The sequence below is a fragment of the Oncorhynchus mykiss genome, chromosome 10 (genome assembly GCF_057628025.1).
Source record: "Oncorhynchus mykiss isolate SJ-2025 chromosome 10, ASM5762802v1, whole genome shotgun sequence".
Taxonomy (NCBI): Eukaryota; Metazoa; Chordata; class Actinopteri; order Salmoniformes; family Salmonidae; genus Oncorhynchus; species Oncorhynchus mykiss.
Window position 1 is genome coordinate 3,840,001 of NC_143031.1, and position 22,963 is coordinate 3,862,963.

At 42.1% G+C, this 22,963-nt stretch overlaps 1 protein-coding gene across 3 annotated transcripts in view; it reads right to left on the reverse strand.

Moving 5' to 3' along the window:
* The window catches only part of LOC110534825 (neurobeachin), a 315,108-nt gene that overhangs the window by 37,107 nt on the left and 255,038 nt on the right, over window positions 1-22,963 (reverse strand). For all 3 annotated transcript variants that reach the window (XM_090188780.1, XM_090188779.1, XM_090188778.1), the window contains 6 exons: window positions 20,796-20,857; window positions 6,904-6,968; window positions 5,823-5,931; window positions 3,972-4,138; window positions 3,019-3,143; window positions 1,130-1,282 (listed from right to left, as the gene is read on the reverse strand). In XM_090188780.1, the coding sequence (XP_090044906.1) occupies window positions 1,130-1,282; window positions 3,019-3,143; window positions 3,972-4,138; window positions 5,823-5,931; window positions 6,904-6,968; window positions 20,796-20,857 (681 nt within the window). The remainder of the gene's footprint in view (window positions 1-1,129; window positions 1,283-3,018; window positions 3,144-3,971; window positions 4,139-5,822; window positions 5,932-6,903; window positions 6,969-20,795; window positions 20,858-22,963) is intronic.

The window sequence follows — 22,963 nt, forward strand, 5'->3', positions numbered from 1 at the left end:
GACAGACAGACAGACAGACAGACAGACAGACAGACAGACGCACAGACAGACAGACAGAGACAGACAGAGACAGACAGAGACAGACAGACAGACAGACAGACAGACAGACAGACAGACAGACAGACAGACAGACAGACAGAGACAGACAGACAGACAGACAGACAGACAGACAGACAGAGACAGACAGACAGACAGAGGTAAGTCAGTTCTACATATCAGTGGTGGATGAGGTAACTTTCCTCCTTACTACAGTATGTAGAGTTCTGAGCAGCTGGGGAAAAGAGCTATCAAAATCCAATCAATTATTACGTGAATTACAACAGATACCGACTGGGGCTTCTGATTCTATCAGACAACCAGCGTTAACAACAGAAATGCTTGTGCTTCTATTTCAGTCGTTGCAGCAATATCTAACAATTACACAGCAAATACAATTACCTAATACACACAAATCTAAGTGAAGGAATTGAATTCAGAATATATAAATATGTGGACGAGCGACGTCAGAGCGGCAGTGGAGTGTTTATTCACTTCTAAAACCAAAGTTGCGCCCCTGTCGGCGCCAGTCAAAAGTTTGGACAGACCTTTTGTGCAAAACTGTCATCAAGGCAAAGGATGGCTACTTTGAAGAATGTCAAATATGAAATATATTTTGATTTGTTTAACACTTTAAAAAAAAAATTACTACATGATTCATGTCTGTTATTTCATATTTTCACTATTATTTTACAATGTAGAAAATAGTACAAATAAAGAAAAACCCTTGAATGAGTTGATGTGTCCAAACCTTTCATTGGTATGTCACCAATATTAATAATAATAATACAAATGTAAATCCTCATAATATCCACATTACATACACCATAATAAACTTTTGTTATTGACCAAATACTTATTTTCCACCATAATTTTCAAATAAATTCATAAAAAATCCTACAATGTAATTTTCTGGATTTCTTTTTCTCATTTTGTCTGTCATAGTTGAAGTGTACCGATGATGAAAATTACAGGCCTCTCTCATCTTTTTAATTAGGAGAACTTGCACAATTGGTGGCTGACTAAATACTTTTTTGCCCCACTGTATATGGAACCAACCAGGAAAGAGAGCACACACAGAAAGGTGTCTGACCTGCCAGGTTGTCCATCTCTTTCTCCTGCAGCAGACTGACAGTGTCATCGTCTCCCTCCAGCATTAGCTCCGCCTCCAGGTTCTGACTGACCAGTGATTGGCTGCGCAAGGTCTTCTTAGACTTAAGCCCCTCCTCTTCCTCCTCTTCCGTACCTACACAACACAATTAATGTATACAGTTGAAGTCGGAAGTTTACATACACCTTAGCCAAACACATTTAAACACAGTTTTTCACAATTCCTTGACATTTAATTAATTGTCTTAGGTCAGTTAGGATCACCACTTTATTTTAAGAATGTGAAATGTCAGAATAATAGTAGAGAGAATTATTTATTTCAGCTTTTATTTCTTTCATCACATTCCCAGTGGGTCAGAAGTTTACATACACTCAAGTAGTATTTGGTAGCATTGCCTTTAGATTGTTTAACTTGGGTCAAATGTTTCTGGTAGCCTTCCACAAGCTTCCCACAATATGTTGGGTGAATTTTGGCCCATTCCTCCTGACAGAGCTGGTGTAACTGAGTCAGGTTTGTAGGCCTCCTTGCTCGTACACACCTTTTCAGTTCTGCCCACAAATTAACTATAGGATTGAGGTCAGGACTTTGTGAAGGACACTCCAATACCTTGACTTTGTTGTCCTTAAGCCATTTTGCCACAACTTTGGAAGTATGCTTGGAGTCATTGTCCATTTGGAAGGCCCAATTTGCGACCAAGCTTTAACTTCCTGACTGATGTCCTGAGATGTTGCTTCAATATATCCACATAATTTTCCTCCCTCATGATGCCATCTGTTTTGTGAAGTGCACCAGTCCCTCCTGCAGCAAAGCATCCCCACAACATGATGCTGCCACCCCCGTGCTTCACTGTTGGGATGGTGTTCTTTGGCTTTCAAGCCTCCCCCTTTTTCCTCCAAACATAACGATGGTCATTATGGACAAACAGTTCTATTTTTTTTTCATTAGACCAGAGGACATTTCTCCAAAAAGTACGATCTTTGTCCCCATGTGCAGTTGCAAACCGTAGTCTGGCTTTTTTATGGCGGTTTTGGAGCAGTGGCTTCTTCCTTGCTGAGCGTCTTTTCAGGTTATGTCGATATAGGACTCGTTTTACTGTGGATATAGATACGGTTGTACCTGTTTCCTCCAGCATCTTCACAAGGTCCTTTGCTGTTGTTCTGGGATTGATTTGCACTTTTCGCACCAAAGTACATTCATCTCTAGGAGACAGAACGTGTCTCCTCCCTGAGTGGTATGACGGCTCCGTGGTCCCATGGTGTTTATACTTGCGTACTATTGTTTGTACAGATGAACGTGGTACCTTCAGGCGTTTGGAAATTGCTCCCAAGGATGAACCACATTTGTGGAGGTCTGCAATGTTTATTCTGAGGTCTTGGCTGATTTATTTAGATTTTCCCATGATGTCAAGCAAAGAGGCACTGAGTTTGAAGGTGGGCCTTGAAATACATCCACAGGTACACCTCCAATTGACTCAAATGATGTCAATTAGCCTATCAGAAACTTTTAAAGCCATGACATCGTTTTCTGGAATTTTCCAGGCACAGTCAAATTAGTGTATGTAAACTTCTGACCCACTGGAATTGTGATGCAGTGAATTATAAGTGAAAGAATCTGTCTGTAAACAATTGTTGGAAAAATTACTTGTGTCATGCACAAAGTAGATGTTCTAACCGACTTGCCAAAACCATAATTTGTTAATTAACAAGAACTTTGTGGAGTGGTTGAAAAAAAGAGTTTTAATGACTCCAACCTGAGTGTATGTAAACTTCTGACTTCAACTGTAGCTGATACCAAATGGCACACGATGCTACTGTTTAAAAATGGTCAAGTAACTAACTAACTTGCAGTGTATTCTGGGATAGGTGACTGACCATAGTCCTCCAGGGCTTTAAGTGACACATCAAGGTGGGTGGAGCCAAAGGGGTTTCGTACGAATCTCCGCCTCCTCCTCAGGTCGTCCTCCCAGTAGTCCAGACGCCAGAAGTCGTGTAATTGGCTGAGGTAATAAAAGAGGTTAGTAAATAAGTTAAAGCAGCTCATGTAATTGGTTGAGAGAGAGAAAGGGGGGCGGAACACAAGGCTCAATAAAGACATGTTCAGATGAATAGACATAAAAGCATTAGCTCCTCCTCCTAGTCTTCATGTTATGGCTGTGTGCTGTGATTTAGTGAGACCGTTAGCTCCTCCTCCTAGTCTTCATGTTTTGGCTGTGTGCTGTGATTTAGTGAGACCGTTAGCTCCTCCTCCTGGTCTTCATGTTAAGGCTGTGTGCTGTGATTTAGTGAGACCGTTAGCTCCTCCTCCTAGTCTTCATGCTATGGCTGTGTGCTGTGATTTAGTGAGACCGTTAGCTCCTCCTCCTAGTCTTCATGCTATGGCTGTGTGCTGTGATTTAGTGAGACCGTTAGCTCCTCCTCCTAGTCTTCATGTTATGGCTGTGTGCTGTGATTTAGTGAGACCGTTAGCTACTCCTCCTAGTCTTCATGCTATAGCTGTGTGCTGTGATTTAGTGAGACCGTTAGCTCCTCCTCCTAGTCTTCATGCTATGGCCGTGTGCTGTGATTTAGTGAGACCGTTAGCTCCTCCTCCTAGTCTTCATGCTATGGCTGTGTGCTGTGATTTAGTGAGACCTTTAGCTCCTCCTCCTAGTCTTCATGTTATGTTATCAATCAAAACATGTGTGTCTGAGAAAGAAGACAGATACTTCCTGTTTTCCAGTCTTCCTGTCTCAAAGCGAACCTAACAGAACCCTCGACATCACAGTGACATCCTTCCAACCTATCCCTGTGTGTGTTTCATCTCTGACCTTCCCACTACCTCTCACCTCTGTGACATCGTGCCCCATGCCCCGTGCTTATTGGTCAGGATGTTGAGTATCTTCTGTTTCAATTGGTTGGCGGTCACATGGTCCCTGTGCTTGGCAGCGCTGATCAGGTGATCACACATCTTCTCCTCCTCCCTCCTGTCAGCAGCGTACTGGGCACAGTTAGACTGTGGGGGGGGGGGGGGGGGGGGGGTAGAGGGAGAGAAGGAGATAGAAAGAGAGGGGGTGGGGGGTAGAGGTGGTAGAGGAAGATAAGGAGATAGAAAGGGAGGGGGGAAAAAGAGAGAGAAGTTGAGATGTGCAGATACAGACAGACAGACAGACAGACAGACAGACAGACAGACAGACAGACAGACAGACAGACAGACAGACAGACAGACAGACAGACAGACAGACAGACAGACAGACAGAGACATACAGTCAGAGACATACAGACATACAGTCAGAGACATACAGTCAGAGACATACAGACAGACAGAGACATACAGACATACGGACAGAGACATACAGACAGAGACATACAGTCAGACAGAGACATACAGTCAGACAGACAGACATACAGACAGACAGACAGACAGAGACAGACAGAGACATACAGACAGAGACATACAGTCAGACAGACATATAGACAGAGACATACAGACATAGACATACAGTCAGAGACATACAGTCAGAGACATACAGACAGACAGAGACATACAGACAGACAGAGACATACAGACAGACAGACATACAGACAGAGACATACAGACAGACAGACAGAGACATACAGACATACAGACAGAGACATACAGACAGAGACATACAGACAGACAGACAGAGACATACAGACAGAGAGATACAGTCAGAGACATACAGTCAGAGACATACAGACAGACAGACAGAGACATACAGACAGACAGAGAGAGACATACAGACAGACAGAGAGAGACAGATACATACAGACATACAGTCAGAGACATACAGTCAGAGACATACAGACAGACAGAGACATACAGACATACAGTCAGAGACATACAGACAGAGACATACAGACAGAGACATACAGTCAGACAGACAGACATACAGACAGAGACAGACAGACAGACAGACATACAGACAGAGACATACAGACAGAGATATACAGTCAGACAGACAGACATATAGACAGAGACATACAGACAGAGACATACAGTCAGAGACATACAGACAGAGACATACAGTCAGAGACAGACATACAGACAGAGACATACAGACAGAGACACACAGACAGAGACATACAGACAGACAGACAGAGACATACAGACAGACAGAGAGAGACAGATACATACAGACATACAGTCAGAGACATACAGTCAGAGACATACAGACAGACAGAGACATACAGACATACAGTCAGAGACATACAGACATACGGACAGAGACATACAGACAGAGACATACAGTCAGACAGAGACATACAGTCAGACAGACAGACATACAGACAGAGACAGACAGACAGACAGACATACAGACAGAGACATACAGACAGAGACATACAGACAGAGACATACAGTCAGAGACGTACAGACAGACAGAGACATACAGACAGACAGACAGAGACATACAGACAGAAACATACAGACAGAGACATACAGACAGACAGACAGACAGAGACATACAGACAGACAGACATACAGACAGAGACATACAGACAGAGACATACAGTCAGAGACATACAGACAGACAGAGACATACAGACATACAGACATACAGACAGAGACATACAGACATACAGACATACAGACAGAGACATACAGACAGACAGACAGAGACAGATACATACAGACATACAGTCAGAGACAGACAGTCAGACAATGTCTCTGTGTTCACCTCAAACTCAGCGTGTTTGTGTACGTCTTCAGCTCTCTGTCTGTTCAGGATAAACTCTGCCTCGTTGGCCACACGCACAATGTGGTCCTTCATAGCATGGCACAGCAGTCTGAGGTGAGAGAGGGAAGAGAGGTGGAACAGAAGGGGAGAGAGAAGAGACAGAGTGGGATGGGTGAGGGAGGGAGAGAGAAGAGGGTGAGGAGAAAGAGAGTGGGAGGGGTGAGGGAGGGAGAGAGAAGAGATAGATTGGGATGGGTGAGGGAGGGAGAGAGAGAAGAGACAGAGTGGGAGGGGTGAGGGAGGGAGAGAGAGAAGAGAGAGTGGGAGGGGTGAGGGAGGGAGAGAGAGAGAAGAGACAGATTGGGATGGGTGAGGGAGGGAGAGAGAGAGAAGAGACAGATTGGGAGGGGTGAGGGAGGGAGAGAGAGAAGAGACAGAGTGGGAGGGGTGAGGGAGGGAGAGAGAGAGAAGAGACAGAGTGGGAGGGGTAAGGAGGGAGAGAGAGAGAAGAGAGAGTGGGAGGGGTGAGGGAGAGAGAGAAGAGATAGAGTGGGAGGGGTGAGGGAGGGAGAGAGAAGAGACAGATTGGGAGGGGTGAGGGAGGGAGAGAGAAGAGAGAGAGTGGGAGGGGTGAGGGAGGGAGAGAGAAGAGACAGAGTGGGATGGGTGAGGGAGGGAGAGAGAAGAGTGAGAGGGTGAGGAGAAAGAGAGTGGGAGGGGTGGGTGAAAGAGAGCAACAGAGTGGGAGGGGTGAGGGAGGGAGAGAAGAGATAGATTGGGAGGGGTGAGGGAGGGAGAGAGAAGAGAGAGTGGGAGGGGTGAGGGAGGGAGAGAGAAGAGACAGATTGGGAGGGAGAGAGAAGAGAGAGTGGGAGGGGTGAGGGAGGGAGGGAGAGAGAGAGACAGAGTGGGGTGTGGGGGAGAGAGGGATAGTGGTGGGGTGAGGGAGAGAGAAACTCCTTATAGCTGTGCAATAAGTAATGTGATATCTGCAACACAGACATGAGCATACAATTCCTGATGGTGATAATAGATTAAGCAGTATAATATAGATAGATCAATGTGATAGGTGATTGATTACCTTCCCTCGTTAATGAGCTCGATGAAGGCCAGACCGGCGTTCTTCTGGATTGAGTTCTGCCACTCCTGGAAACACAACACAGACACAAGGTCACACACGGACAACTACAGACCACTACTAACCCCCACGGACCACTATGGACCACCACGGACCACTACTAACCCCCACGGACCACTATGGACCACCACAGACAACTATGGACCACTACTAACCCCCACGGACCACTATGGACCACCACGGACCACTACTAACCCCCACGGACCACTATGGACCACCACAAACCACTATGGACCACCACGGACCACTACTAACCCCCACGGACCACCACGGACCACCACACACCACTATGGACCAGCACGGGCCACTACGGACAACCATGGACACTACAGTCACTATGGAACACCACTGACCACTACGGACCACTACGGACCACTACGGACCACTATCACAATAAATCCATGTAATATAGTCTACCTACACCTTCATAATAAATCCATGAAATATAGTCTACCTACACCATCACAATAAATCCATGTGATATAGTCTACACCATCACAATAAATCCATGTAATATAGTCTACCTACACCTTCACAATAAATCCATGTAATATAGTCTACCTACACCATCACAATAAATCCATGTAATATAGTCTACACCATCACAATAAATCCATGTAATATAGTCTACCTACACCATCACAATAAATCCATGTAATATAGTCTACACCATCACAATAAATCCATGTAATATAGTCTACACCATCACAATAAATCCATGTAATATAGTCTACCTACACCATCACAATAAATCCATGTAATATAGTCTACACCATCACAATAAATCCATGTAATATAGTCTACACCATCACAATAAATCCATGTAATATAGTCTACACCATCACAATAAATCCATGTAATATAGTCTACACCATCACAATAAATCCATGTAATATAGTCTACACCATCACAATAAATCCATGTAATATAGTCTACCTACACCATCACAATAAATCCATGTAATATAGTCTACCTACACCATCACAATAAATCCATGTAATATAGTCTACCTACACCATCACAAAAAATCCATGTAATATAGTCTACCTACACCATCACTACAGACCACTACTAACTCCCACGGACCACTACTAACCCCCATGGACAACTACAGACCACTACTAACCCCCACGGACCACTATGGACCACCACAGACCACTATGGACCACTACTAACCCCCACGGACAACTATGGACCACCACGGACCACTACTAACCCCCACGGAGCACCACTAACCCCCACGGACCACCACGGACCACTACTAACCCCCACGGAGCACCACTAACCCCCACAGACCACTACTAACCCCCTCGGACCACCACGGACCACTACAGACCACTACGGACCACCACGGACCACTACTAACCCCCACGGACCACCACGGACCACCACACACCACTATGGACCAGCACGGGCCACTATGGACCACCATGGACACTACAGTCACTATGGAACACCACTGACCACTACGGACCACTACGGACCACTACGGACCACTATCACAATAAATCCATGTAATATAGTCTACCTACACCTTCATAATAAATCCATGTAATATAGTCTACCTACACCATCACAATAAATCCATGTAATATAGTCTACACCATCACAATAAATCCATGTAATATAGTCTACCTACACCATCACAATAAATCCATGTAATATAGTCTACCTTCACCATCACAATAAATCCATCTAATATAGTCTACCTAAACCATCACAATAAATCCATGTAATATAGTCTACACCATCACAATAAATCCATGTAATATAGTCTACACCATCACAATAAATCCATGTAATATAGTCTACCTACACCTTCACAATAAATCCATGTAATATAGTCTACCTACACCATCACAATAAATCCATGTAATATAGTCTACACCATCACAATAAATCCATGTAATATAGTCTACCTACACCATCACAATAAATCCATGTAATATAGTCTACCTTCACCATCACAATAAATCCATCTAATATAGTCTACCTAAACCATCACAATAAATCCATGTAATATAGTCTACACCATCACAATAAATCCATGTAATATAGTCTACACCATCACAATAAATCCATGTAATATAGTCTACACCTTCACAATAAATCCATGTAATATAGTCTACCTACACCATCACAATAAATCCATGTAATATAGTCTACACCATCACAATAAATCCATGTAATATAGTCTACACCATCACAATAAATCCATGTAATATAGTCTACCTACACCATCACAATAAATCCATGTAATATAGTCTACCTACACCATCACAATAAATCCATGTAATATAGTCTACCTACACCATAACAATAAATCCATGTAATATAGTCTACACCATCACAATAAATCCATGTAATATAGTCTACACCATCACAATAAATCCATGTAATATAGTCTACACCTTCACAATAAATCCATGTAATATTCTACACCATCACAATAAATCCATGTAATATAATCTACCTACACCATCACAATAAATCCATGTAATATAATCTACCTACACCATCACAATAAATCCATGTAATATAGTCTACCTACACCATCACAATAAATCCATGTAATATAGTCTACCTACACCATCACAATAAATCCATGTAATATAGTCTACCTACACCATCACAATAAATCCATGTAATATAGTCTACACCATCACAATAAATCCATGTAATATAGTCTACCTACACCTTCACAATAAATCCATGTAATATAGTCTACACCATCACAATAAATCCATGTAATATAGTCTACACCTTCACAATAAATCCATGTAATATAGTCTACACCATCACAATAAATCCATGTAATATAGTCTACACCTTCACAATAAATCCATGTAATATAGTCTACACCATCACAATAAATCCATGTAATATAGTCTACACCATCACAATAAATACATGTAATATAATCTACCTACACCATCACAATAAATCCATGTATTATAGTCTACACCATCACAATAAATACATGTAATATAATCTACCTACACCATCACAATAAATCCATGTAATATAGTCTACACCATCACAATAAATCCATGTAATATAGTCTACACCATCACAATAAATCCATGTAATATATTCTACACCATCACAATAAATCCATTGTTTATTTTAGACAGGTCTAAAGAAACATGATATGTAGAAAATGTAGTCGATTTCAGAAGAACAGAACAGCATACTCTGAGTTTTCCTGTCCTTATGTTAGGGTCCTGTCCTTATGTTAGGTCCTGTCCTCATGTTAGGGTCCTGTCCTTATGTTAGGTCCTGTCCTCATGTTAGGGTCCTGTCCTTATGTTAGGTCCTGTCCTCATGTTAGGGTCCTGTCCTTATGTTAGGTCCTGTCCTCATGTTAGGGTCCTGTCCTTATGTTAGGTCCTGTCCTGATGTTAGGTCCTGTCCTCATGTTAGGGTCCTGTCCTCATGTTAGGTCCTGTCCTTATGTTAGGTCCTGTCCTTATGTTAGGGTCCTGTCCTCATGTTAGGTCCTGTCCTGATGTTAGGTCCTGTCCTTATGTTAGGTCCTGTCCTTATGTTAGGTCCTGTCCTCATGTTATATCCTGTCCTTATGTTAGGGTCCTGTCCTTATGTTAGGTCCTGTCCTTATGTTAGGTCCTGTCCTTATGTTAGGTCCTGTCCTTATGTTAGGTCCTGTCCTTATGTTAGGGTCCTGTCCTCATGTTAGGTCCTGTCCTCATGTTAGGTCCTGTCCTCATGTTAGGTCCTGTCCTCATGTTAGGTCCTGTCCTCATGTTAGGTCCTGTCCTCATGTTAGGTCCTGTCCTTATGTTAGGTCCTGTCCTCATGTTAGGGTCCTGTCCTTATGTTAGGTCCTGATCTGGCTAAATCATATGGCTGTGGGCTCCACCAGTTCATTAGGCAGACAAGATTTACTTAGAATTCCATGGCATTATTTTATATTATTTAATAGTATGAAGAATACAATTGAACACAGATCAATAACATAGAAAGGATATTTTCCCTCAAACGATTTGAGGAAGTGTTGCACGAGGTTATTCTGTGTTGAGGGGGTTAACAAAGAAACTGGTCCTCCTACCTGCTTCATTTAGAGTTATTGATGTAACTTTAGTTGTCCTACAAACGTTGGGTTATACGTTTGATTTAATACATTGTACGGCTGCATGATGAGACTCTAATGATGATTTGAAAAAAGTCACCTGAAAAAGGCATGAGCTCTGCTTTGTTTGTACTTCATCATTCTCTCATTCACAATTTTGACTTGATATCCCGGCAGCATCCCCTTCGTGTAACGTAATGGACCTTCCGTGTCTTTTGCGGCCAGTGGCCGTTGTGCCCTTCTTCCTGAGTGCTGTGCTGCTCCGAAGCACCTCTCACTCACATGGCTCTCCATCATGTGATCGGGTCTTTCTCACTACAAGTGAAGACAGACACTTCGGGGACGCAACTGCGAGCGTCCCTTATCCAATTCCGAGGTGCATATTGAAGATATTGGAAAAACGGACCACATTTACTTTTCATCAGCCAACAAGATGTGGGAGCAATTATTAGGAAATGGAAGACACACAAGACCACAATAAATTCATAAAAAATCCTACAATGTGATTTTCTGGATTTCTTCTCCTCATTTTCTCCTCATTTTGTCTGTCATAGTTGAAGTGTACCTATGATGAAAATTACAGGTCTCTCATCATCTTTTTAAGTGGGAGAACTTGCACAATGGGTGGCTGACTAAATACTTTTTTTGCCCCACTGTATTTCACTGGTCACCCCTAAAGCCAATTCCTCCTTTGGCCGCCTCTCCTTCCAGTTCTCTGCTGCCAATGACTGGAACGAACTACAAAAATCTCTGAAATTGGAGACACTGTCAGAGCAGCTCACACTGCTTTGTGTTGCACTGCTTTGCTTTATCTATGCGTCATACTGCTTTGCTTTATCTTGGCCAGGTCGCAGTTGTAAATGAGAACTTGTTCTCAACTTGCCTACCTGGTTAAACAAAGGTAAAATAAATTAATACATTTTTTTTTTATTCACAAATATTGTCACTCATCAGACTATTCTTGATTTAATCTTGATTTAATGTACTAAATAATATGTGTGTGAACTTTGTTTTGTTTTGTTTTGTTTTAGAATGGACCATTATCATGCTCCTGTATCGAAACAGGAGAAAAATACAAGATCACTTAAATAGGGCATGGAGGACGCTTTTCCCCGTGGTTATTTTCATGCCAGCCAGGTAGGCTATACTCCTGTTGTAAAGAGAAGCAATGTGCTTAATATTAGGAAAGTTAAGAAAAAAATATAGTAGGCCTAGTCTAGAGAAAGCTGATCCTCCACTTTTTAATAGAGGCCATCAAATCAAATCAAATTTGATTTGTCACATGCGCCGAATACAACAAGTGTAGACTTTGCCGTGAAATGCTTCTCTTACAAGAGTCAATGTGGAGGCTATATACAGGGTATTACGGTACAGAGTCAATGTGGAGACTATATACAGGGTGTTACGGTACAGAGTCAATGTGGAGACTATATACAGGGTGTTACGGTACAGAGTCAATGTGGAGGCTATATACAGGGTGTTATGGTACAGAGTCAATGTGGAGGCTATATACAGGGGGTACCGGTACAGAGTCAATGTGGAGGCTATATACAGGGGGTACCGGTACAGAGTCAATGTGGAGGCTATATACAGGGTGTTACGGTACAGAGTCAATGTGGAGGCTATATACAGGGGGCACCGGTACAGGGTCAATGTGTGGGGGTACAGGCTAGTTGAGGTAATCTGTACACTGTTTTCTCACGCAATTGCATAGTATATATAAATGTTGCGCAACATGAAGTCCTTGATCAGATTTTCCATTAGATTTCTATTGATGTCAGAGAGATTAGAGAGATAGATGGACAATAGAGTACTGGGTACCAGGCAGTTAACGCATTTGGTAGACTAATGACCATCAGCCAATAGGAGAAGCCTATTGGCCTGGATTTTGTGACGGTAATTTTGTGATGGTAATATGATCACCGCAAAAGCCCTAGTTGTGATTAATTTCAGTTGAATACTCAAATACCCAATATCACAACCGAACCCTCTCTATCATGTGACCAGTGATCATCAGACACATTTTCCCAGACAGTATACAGGATGCAGACTGCATCATTAGCTCTACTGACTAAGAGCTTAATCGAAGCCAGTTGAAACCCATGATAGAGGGAGGGGGGGAGGGAGAGAGGGAGAGAGAGAGAGAGATATTTCACTTTATATATTTACTTTATATATTATCTACCTCACTTGCTTTGGCAATGTTAACACATGTTTCCCATGCCAATAAAGCCCTTGATTTGAAATTAAATTGAATTGAATTGAGAGAGAGAGAGAGAGAGAGAGAGAGAGAGAGAGAGAGAGAGAGAGAGAGCTACATTATTTCCATGGCCGGGATGGGTCTGGAGAACTCAGGGGAGCGTCTCAGGTTCACTTCCCCATCCCAGGGATCAATATCCGGGCTAGGGTTCTGTCCCATGGGCCCCTAATGGAAGACAAGGCTGGATCCCTGGGTAATACTATACACACTGACAGGTAGAGGAGAGGACAGGAGAGGGGGAGGAGAGGAGTAGATGAGAGGGCAGAGAGGGGGAGGAGAGGAGAGGAAAGGAGGGAAGAGGGGAGGAGGAGATGAGAGATAAAGGAAAGTGAGAAGTGTAGAGGAGACGATGAGAGAGAGAGGAGGATGTCGTAGGAAGAGAGGTGAGGAGAAGAAAGGTGGACAGGACGGAGACAACATAAGGAGAAGAGGAGAAGAGGATGGGACAGCAGAAAAGTCAGGAGGAAATGGATAGAAAGAAGAAAGGAGAGGACTGCAGAGGAGAAGAGAAGAGAGAAGAGGAGGTTGTGAAAGGAGAGGACTGGAGAGGAGAAGAGAAGAGGAGGTTGGGAAAGGAGAGGACTGGAGAGGAGAAGAGAAGAGGGAAGAGGAGGTTTGGAAAGGAGAGGACTGGAGAGGAGAAGAGAAGATGGAAGAGGAGGTTTGGAAAGGAGAGGACTGGAGAGGAGAAGAGAGGAGAGAAGAGGAGTTTGGGAAAGGAGAGGACTGGAGAAGAGAGGAGAGGAGGATGAGAAGAGTGGACCCCTAAAAGGACAAGAACATCTCAACTGTAATCTTGAACAACTAGTGGAAAACCACTCATACCCACAGAGGACAAAGCTGAAGAACAAAAGTCAGAGGTGAGAATCATTATGTTTCTACTTCTGCATGTTATCTACGGGCCCTGCCACACCTTGTTTGGGATATCGTTGTTTTCCAAAGTGGCGCTTGGTCCTCAAAGACCAAGTCAGCAGAGAGAGAGGACATGGTTGGATAATATAGTAAAATACAGTAGAGAGAGAGGACATGGTTGGATAATATAGTAAAGACAGTAGAGAGAGGACATGGTTGGATAATATAGTAAAAGACAGTAGAGAGAGAGAGGACATGGTTGGATAATATAGTAAAAGACAGTAGAGAGAGGACATGGTTGGATAATATAGTAAAAGACAGTAGAGAGAGGACATGGTTGGATAATATAGTAAAATACAGTAGAGAGAGAGGACATGGTTGGATAATATAGTAAAAGACAGTAGAGAGGACATGGTTGGATAATATAGTAAAAGACAGTAGAGAGAGAGGACATGGTTGGATAATATAATAAAAGACAGTAGAGAGAGGACATGGTTGGATAATATAGTAAAAGACAGTAGAGAGAGAGGACATGGTTGGATAATATAGTAAAGACAGTAGAGAGAGGACATGGTTGGATAATATAGTAAAATACAGTAGAGAGAGAGAGGACATGGTTGGATAATATATAATAAAAGACAGTAGAGAGAGAGGACATGGTTGGATAATATAGTAAAAGACAGTAGAGAGAGAGGACATGGTTGGATAATATAGTAAAAGACAGTAGAGAGAGGACATGGTTGGATAATATAGTAGAAGACAGTAGAGAGAGAGGACATGGTTGGATAATATAGTAAAAGACAGTAGAGAGAGAGGACATGGTTGGATAATATAGTAAAAGACAGTAGAGAGAGAGAGGACATGGTTGGATAATATAGTAAAAGACAGTACAGAGAGAGAGAGGACATGGTTGGATAATATAGTAAAAGACAGTAGAGAGAGGACATGGTTGGATAATATAGTAAAAGACAGTAGAGAGAGAGGACATGGTTGGATAATATAGTAAAAGACAGTAGAGAGAGAGAGGACATGGTTGGATAATATAGTAAAAGACAGTAGAGAGAGAGGACATGGTTGGATAATATAGTAGAAGACAGTAGAGAGAGAGGACATGGTTGGATAATATAGTAAAAGACAGTAGAGAGAGAGAGGACATGGTTGGATAATATAATAAAAGACAGTAGAGAGAGAGGACATGGTTGGATAATATAATAAAAGACAGTAGAGAGAGAGGACATGGTTGGATAATATAGTAAAGACAGTAGAGAGAGAGGACATGGTTGGATAATATAGTAAAAGACAGTAGAGAGAGAGGACATGGTTGGATAATATAATAAAAGACAGTAGAGAGAGGACATGGTTGGATAATATAGTAAAAGACAGTAGAGAGAGAGAGGACATGGTTGGATAATATAGTAAAAGACAGTACAGAGAGAGAGAGGACATGGTTGGATAATATAGTAAAAGACAGTAGAGAGAGGACATGGTTGGATAATATAGTAAAAGACAGTAGAGAGAGGACATGGTTGGATAATATAGTAAAAGACAGTACAGAGAGAGAGAGGACATGGTTGGATAATATAGTAAAAGACAGTAGAGAGAGAGGACATGGTTGGATAATATAATAAAAGACAGTAGAGAGAGAGGACATGGTTGGATAATATAGTAAAAGACAGTAGAGAGAGGACATGGTTGGATAATATAGTAAAAGACAGTAGAGAGAGAGGACATGGTTGGATAATATAGTAAAAGACAGTAGAGAGAGAGAGGACATGGTTGGATAATATAGTAAAAGACAGTACAGAGAGAGAGAGGACATGGTTGGATAATATAGTAAAAGACAGTAGAGAGAGGACATGGTTGGATAATATAGTAAAAGACAGTAGAGAGAGAGGACATGGTTGGATAATATAGTAAAAGACAGTAGAGAGAGAGGACATGGTTGGATAATATAGTAAAAGACAGTAGAGAGAGGACATGGTTGGATAATATAGTAGAAGACAGTAGAGAGAGAGGACATGGTTGGATAATATAGTAAAAGACAGTAGAGAGAGAGGACATGGTTGGATAATATAGTAAAAGACAGCAGAGAGAGAGGACATGGTTGGATAATATAGTAGAAGCATGTTTATGCATTTCAGGAATCATTGTGCCTGTTTGGAAGAGACAAACGGTGGCGAAGCGCACGAGAATCACATTTGGAAAATTGCCGATTCATCCTCATTGACACCGCAGCAGACACAACAGTTCACGCTGTCATAAAGGACAGGTCTGTAACCAGACACCCGTCTGATAGCACTTCAGAACTGTCGATCAACAAACAGCCCTCATCATTGGTTGCTTAGTGCTGCATCTACGGGGGACTGACTGAAGGGTAAGCTCTGAGACTTAAAACACTCATTTAAAGTGCAACATGAGGTGGACAATGAATGTCATGAGTTGAGCTGCGCACGCTTCCCAAATGGCGGGTCCACAAATTCTATATTATGCTAGAAGGTTCATTGTACCTGTCTATGTTACTCTAGAAGGTTCATTGTACCTGTCTATGTTACTCTAGAAGGTTCATTGTACCTATCTATGTTACTCTAGAAGGTTCATTATACCAGTCTGTTACTCTAGAAGGTTCATTATACCTGTCTATGTTACTCTAGAAGGTTCATTATACCAGTCTATGTTGCTCTAGAAGGTTCATAATGACAGTATGTGCTATCATTGTTTCTGTAAACTTGGTGTCGAAGAAGAGAAGTTGGTAACACTTCCTATGAATATCCTCTTCATAATGCATTATAACACTTCCTATGAATATCCTCTTCATAATGCATTATAAGCACACTTTAATGAATACATACATAATGCATTATAGTTCAGAGAGAGAGAGAGAGAGGGAAGGAAAGAGAGAGAGGAGAGACAACTACGATAACATAACCAACAAAACCGGGTCACAACTCCTGCAGCTCTGTTGCATGCTGGGTATGTACATAGTCAATGGTAGGCTTCGAGGGGACTCATATGGCAGATACACCTATAGCTCATCTCTTGGCAGTAGTACTGTAGACTACTTTATCACTGACCTCAACCCAGAGTCTCTCAGAGTGTTCATGGTCAGCCCACTGACACCCCTATCAGACCACAGCAAAATCACAGTCCACTTGAACAGAGCAATACTCAATCATGAGGCATCGGAGCCAAAGGAACTGAGTAATATTAAGAAATGCTATAGATGGAAGGAAAGTAGTGTGGAAATCTACCAAACAACTATTAGGCAACAACAAATGTAATTCCTTTTAGAACAATTCCTGGGTAAAACGTTCCACTGTAATAGTGAAGGTGTAAACTTGGCAGCAGAAAGACTAAACAGTATATTGGAGCTCTCAGCTTCCCTATAAAAACTAAACAATATATCTCAGCTTCCCTATAAAAACTAAACAGTATATTGGAGCTCTCAGCTTCCCTATAAAAACTAAACAATATATCTCAGCTTCCCTATAAAAACTAAACAGTATATTGGAGCTCTCAGCTTCCCTATAAAAACTAAACAGTATATTAGAGCTCTCAGGTTCCCTATAAAAACTAAACAGTATATCTCAGCTTCCCTATAAAAACTAAACAGTATATTGGAGCTCTCAGCTTCCCTATAAAAACTAAACAGTATATTGGAGCTCTCAGCTTCCCTATAAAAACTAAACAGTATATTGGAGCTCTCAGCTTCCCTATAAAAACTATAACAGTATATCTCAGCTTCCCTATAAAAACTAAACAGTATATCTCAGCTTCCCTATAAAAACTAAACAGTATATCTCAGCTTCCCTATAAAAACTAAACAGTACATTGGAGCTCTCAGCTTCCCTATAAAAACTAAACAGTATATCTCAGCTTCCCTATAAAAACTAAACAGTATATCTCAGCTTCCCTATAAAAACTAAACAGTATATCTCAGCTTCCCTATAAAAACTAAACAGTATATTGGAGCTCTCAGCTTCCCTATAAAAACTAAACAGTATATTGGAGCTCTCAGCTTCCCTATAAAAACTAGCCATTTCAAGCAGTCAATCTCAGAAAATAAACAACAATGACAAATGGTTTGATGAAGAATGCAAAAACCTAAGAAAGAAATTGAGAAACCTGTCCAACTGGATGATCTGAAAAGTCATTGTCAATCGATCAATAATATAATAATTCTATTAGCAAAAATGTTTATTTTCAATTTATAATCTGTAGAAACTATGAGAATAGAGGGGTTCAGAAATGTTGTGAAAGTTTGAAAGATATGGCAAATAGAACCGGAATCAAACCGGAAGGACAAACCGGAAGTACATCAGTAATAGATGGGAGAGGGTAGAGGAAGGACATCAGTAATAGATGGGAGAGGTTGAGGGTAGAGGAAGGACATCAGTAATAGATGGGAGAGGTTGAGGGTAGAGGAAGGACACCAGTAATAGATGGGAGAGGGTAGAGGAAGGACATCAGTAATAGATGGGAGAGGTTGAGGGTAGAGGAAGGACATCAGTAATAGATGGGAGAGGGTAGAGGAAGGACATCAGTAATAGATGGTTGAGGGTAGAGGAAGGACATCAGTAATAGATGGGAGAGGTTGAGGGTAGAGGAAGGACATCAGTAATAGATGGGAGAGGGTAGAGGAAGGACATCAGTAATAGATGGGAGAGGGTAGAGGAAGGACATCAGTTATAGATGGAAGAGGGTAAAGGAAGGACGTCAGTAACAGATGGGAGAGGTTGAGGATAGAGGAAGGACATCAGTAAGAGATGGTTGAGGGTAGAGGAAGGACATCAGTAATAGATGGTTGAGGGTAGAGGAAGGACATCAGTGATAGATGGTTGAGGGTAGAGGAAGGACATCAGTAATAGATGGTTGAGGGTAGAGGAAGGACATCAGTAATAGATGGTTGAGGGTAGAGGAAGGACATCAGTAATAGATGGAAGAGGGTAGAGGAAGGACATCAGTAACAGATGGGAGAGGTTGAGGATAGAGGAAGGACATCAGTAATAGATGGTTGAGGGTAGAGGAAGGACATCAGTAATAGATGGAAGAGGTTGAGGGTAGAGGAAGGACATCAGTAATAAGTGGGAGGTTGAGAGTAGAGGAAGGACATCAGTAATAGATGGTTGAGGGTAGAGGAAGGACATCAGTAATAGATGGTTGAGGGTAGAGGAAGGACATCAGTAATAGATGGGAGAGGTTGAGGGTAGAGGAAGGACATCAGTAATAAATGGGAGAGGTTGAGGGTAGAGGATGGACATCAGTAATAGATGGGAGAGGGTAGAGGAAGGACATCAGTAATAGATGGTTGAGGGTAGAGGAAGGACATCAGTAATAGATGGTTGAGGGTAGAGGAAGGACATCAGTAATAGATGGGAGAGGTTGAGGGTAGAGGAAGGACATCAGTAATAGATGGGAGAGGTTGAGGGTAGAGGAAGGACATCAGTAATAGATGGTTGAGGGTAGAGGAAGGACATCAGTTATAGATGGAAGAGGGTAGAGGAAGGACGTCAGTAACAGATGGGAGAGGTTGAGGATAGAGGAAGGACATCAGTAAGAGATGGTTGAGGGTAGAGGAAGGACATCAGTAATAGATGGTTGAGGGTATAGGAAGGACATCAGTAATAGATGGTTGAGGGTAGAGGAAGCACATCAGTAATAGATGGTTGAGGGTAGATGAAGGACATCAGTAATAGATGGGAGAGGTTGATGATAGAGGAAGGACATCAGTAATAGATAGTTGAGGGTAGAGGAAGGACATCAGTAATAGATGGGAGAGGTTGATGAAGGATATCAGTAAAAACTAACAAAATAGAACTATTGTAAAATAGATTGTGTTCATAAAATGTATATAGTATGTAGAAGATTTTGCCCATCTTAATCTTTTATTTTTATTGGCCAGTCTGAGATATGGCTTTTTCTTTGCAACTCTGCCTAGAAGGCCAGAATCCCGGAGTCGTCTCTTCACTGTTGACGTTGAGACTGGTGTTTTGCGGGTACTATTTAATGAAGCTGCCAGTTGAGGACTTGTGGTATCTTTTTCAGAAACTAGACAGAGAGAGAGAGAGACAGAGAGAGACAGAAACAGAGGAAGAGCAAAACAGAGAGAGAGAAAGACAGAGAGAGAGACAGAGAGAGCGAGAGAGGAAGAGACAGAGACAGAGAGACAGATACAGAGAGAGACAGAGAGAGAGAGGAAGAGACAGAGAGATTGAGACAGAGAGCGAGAGGAAGAGACAGAGACAGAGAGACAGATACAGAGAGAGAGAAAGAGAGAGAGAGACAGATACAGAAAGAGACAGCGAGACAGATACAGAGAGAGAGACAGACACAGAGAGAGAGACAGACACAGAGAGAGAGACAGAGAGAGAGACAGATACAGAGAGAGAGAAAGAGAGAGAGAGACAGATACAGAAAGAGACAGCGAGACAGATACAGAGAGAGAGACAGACACAGAGAGAGAGACAGACACAGAGAGAGAGACAGAGAGAGAGAGAGACAGATGCAGAGAGAGAGAGAGAGAGATACAGGGAGTGACAGAGAGGGAGAGAGACAGAACGAGACAGAGAGAGAGAGACATACAGAGACAGAGACAAAGAGAGACAGAGACAGATAGAGGAGTGAAGGAGTACATACCTGAGAGCAGAGCAGCATCACCAGCTCTACTACTGAAGTACTGGACTTCATACACACCAGACCTGCAGAGAGACACAGGAAGATCAGGAGACCTACAGAGAGAGACAGACCTACAGAGAGACACGGGAAGGGTAGGAGACCTACAGAGAGACACAGGAAGGGTAGGAGACCTACAGAGAGACACATGAAGGGTAGAAGACCTACAGATAGACACAGGAAGGGTAGGAGACCTACAGAGAGACACACACAGCTCACCAACATCTCTCTTACAGGTTTCCCACCCAGCTAAGATCTAACATCATTACTTTGGTGTCAGATAACAGAAGCATTCCACAGAAAGGACAAGTGTTACAAGGATATGGAGAGAGAAAAGGGAGGGGAGAGAGAGAGAGAGAAGGGAGGGGAGAGAGAGAGAGAAGGGAGGGGAGAGAGAGAGAGAGAAGGGAGGGGAGAGAGAGAGAGAAGGGAGGGGAGAGAGAGAGAGAAGGGAGGAGAGAGAGAGAGAGAAGGGAGGGGAGGGGAGAGAGAGAGAGAAAGGAGGGGAGTGAGAGAGAGAAGGGAGGGGAGAGAGAAGGGAGGGGAGAGAGAGAGAAGGGAGGGGGAGAGAGAGAGAAGGGAGGGGGAGAGAGAGAGAAGGGAGGGGAGGGGAGAGAGAGAGAGAAAGGAGGGGAGTGAGAGAGAGAAGGGAGGGGAGAGAGAAGGGAGGGGAGAGAGAGAGAAGGGAGGGGGAGAGAGAGAGTAAGATAGAGGAGAGAGAGAGAGATAAATAAATAAAGAGGAGAGAGAGAGGGGACAGACAGAGAGGGAGGCGACAGAGAGAGAGGTATAGCGAGGCAAAGGCAGAAAAAGAGAGAAAGAAATAAATAGAGAGATAGATCACAAGAACGAAGAGAAGAGAGGTTTAAAGACAGCGAGACAGAGAGACAGTGGTTGAGACAGACAGGCAAACAGGACAGACAGACAGACAAACAGACAGACAGCAGCAAGCAGGTGGGAAGTGGACACACTCTTTGGTACAAGGTACTATATCAATACAACTAGACTGTAATACCAGGGTGTATTAAATACAACTAGACTGTAATACCAGGGTGTAATAAATACAACTAGACTGTAATACCAGGGTGTATCAATACAACTAGACTGTAATACCAGGGTGTATTAAATACAACTAGACTGTAATACCAGGGTGTATTAAATACAACTAGACTGTAATACCAGGGTGTATTAAATACAACTAGACTGTAATACCAGGGTGTAATAAATACAACTAGACTGTAATACCAGGGTGTATCAATACAACTAGACTGTAATACCAGGGTGTATCAATACAACTAGACTGTAATAACAGGGTGTATTAAATACAACTAGACTGTAATACCAGGGTGTATTAAATACAACTAGACTGTAATACCAGGGTGTATTAAATACAACTAGACTGTAATACCAGGGTGTATTAAATACAACTAGAATGTAATACCAGGGTGTATTAAATACAACTAGACTGTAATACCAGGGTGTATTAAATACAACTAGACTGTATCCACTGTAATACCAGGGTGTATTAAATACAACTAGACTGTATCCACTGTAATACCAGGGTGTATTAAATACAACTAGACTGTAATACCAGGGTGTATTAAATACAACTAGACTGTAATAACAGGGTGTATTAAATACAACTAGACTGTAATACCAGGGTGTATTAAATACAACTAGACTGTAATACCAGGGTGTATTAAATACAACTAGACTGTAATACCAGGGTGTATTAAATACAAATAGACTGTAATACCAGGGTGTATCAATACAACTAGACTGTAATACCAGGGTGTATTAAATACAACTAGACTGTATCCACTGTAATACCAGGGTGTATTAAATACAACTAGACTGTAATACCAGGGTGTATTAAATACAACTAGACTGTAATACCAGGGTGTATCAAATACAACTAGACTGTAATACCAGGGTGTATCAATACAACTAGACTGTAATACCAGGGTGTATTAAATACAACTAGACTGTAAAACCAGGGTCTATTAAATACAACTAGACTGTAATACCAGGGTGTATCAATACAACTAGACTGTAATACCAGGGTGTATTAAATACAACTAGACTGTAATACCAGGGTGTATCAATACAACTAGACTGTAATACCAGGGTGT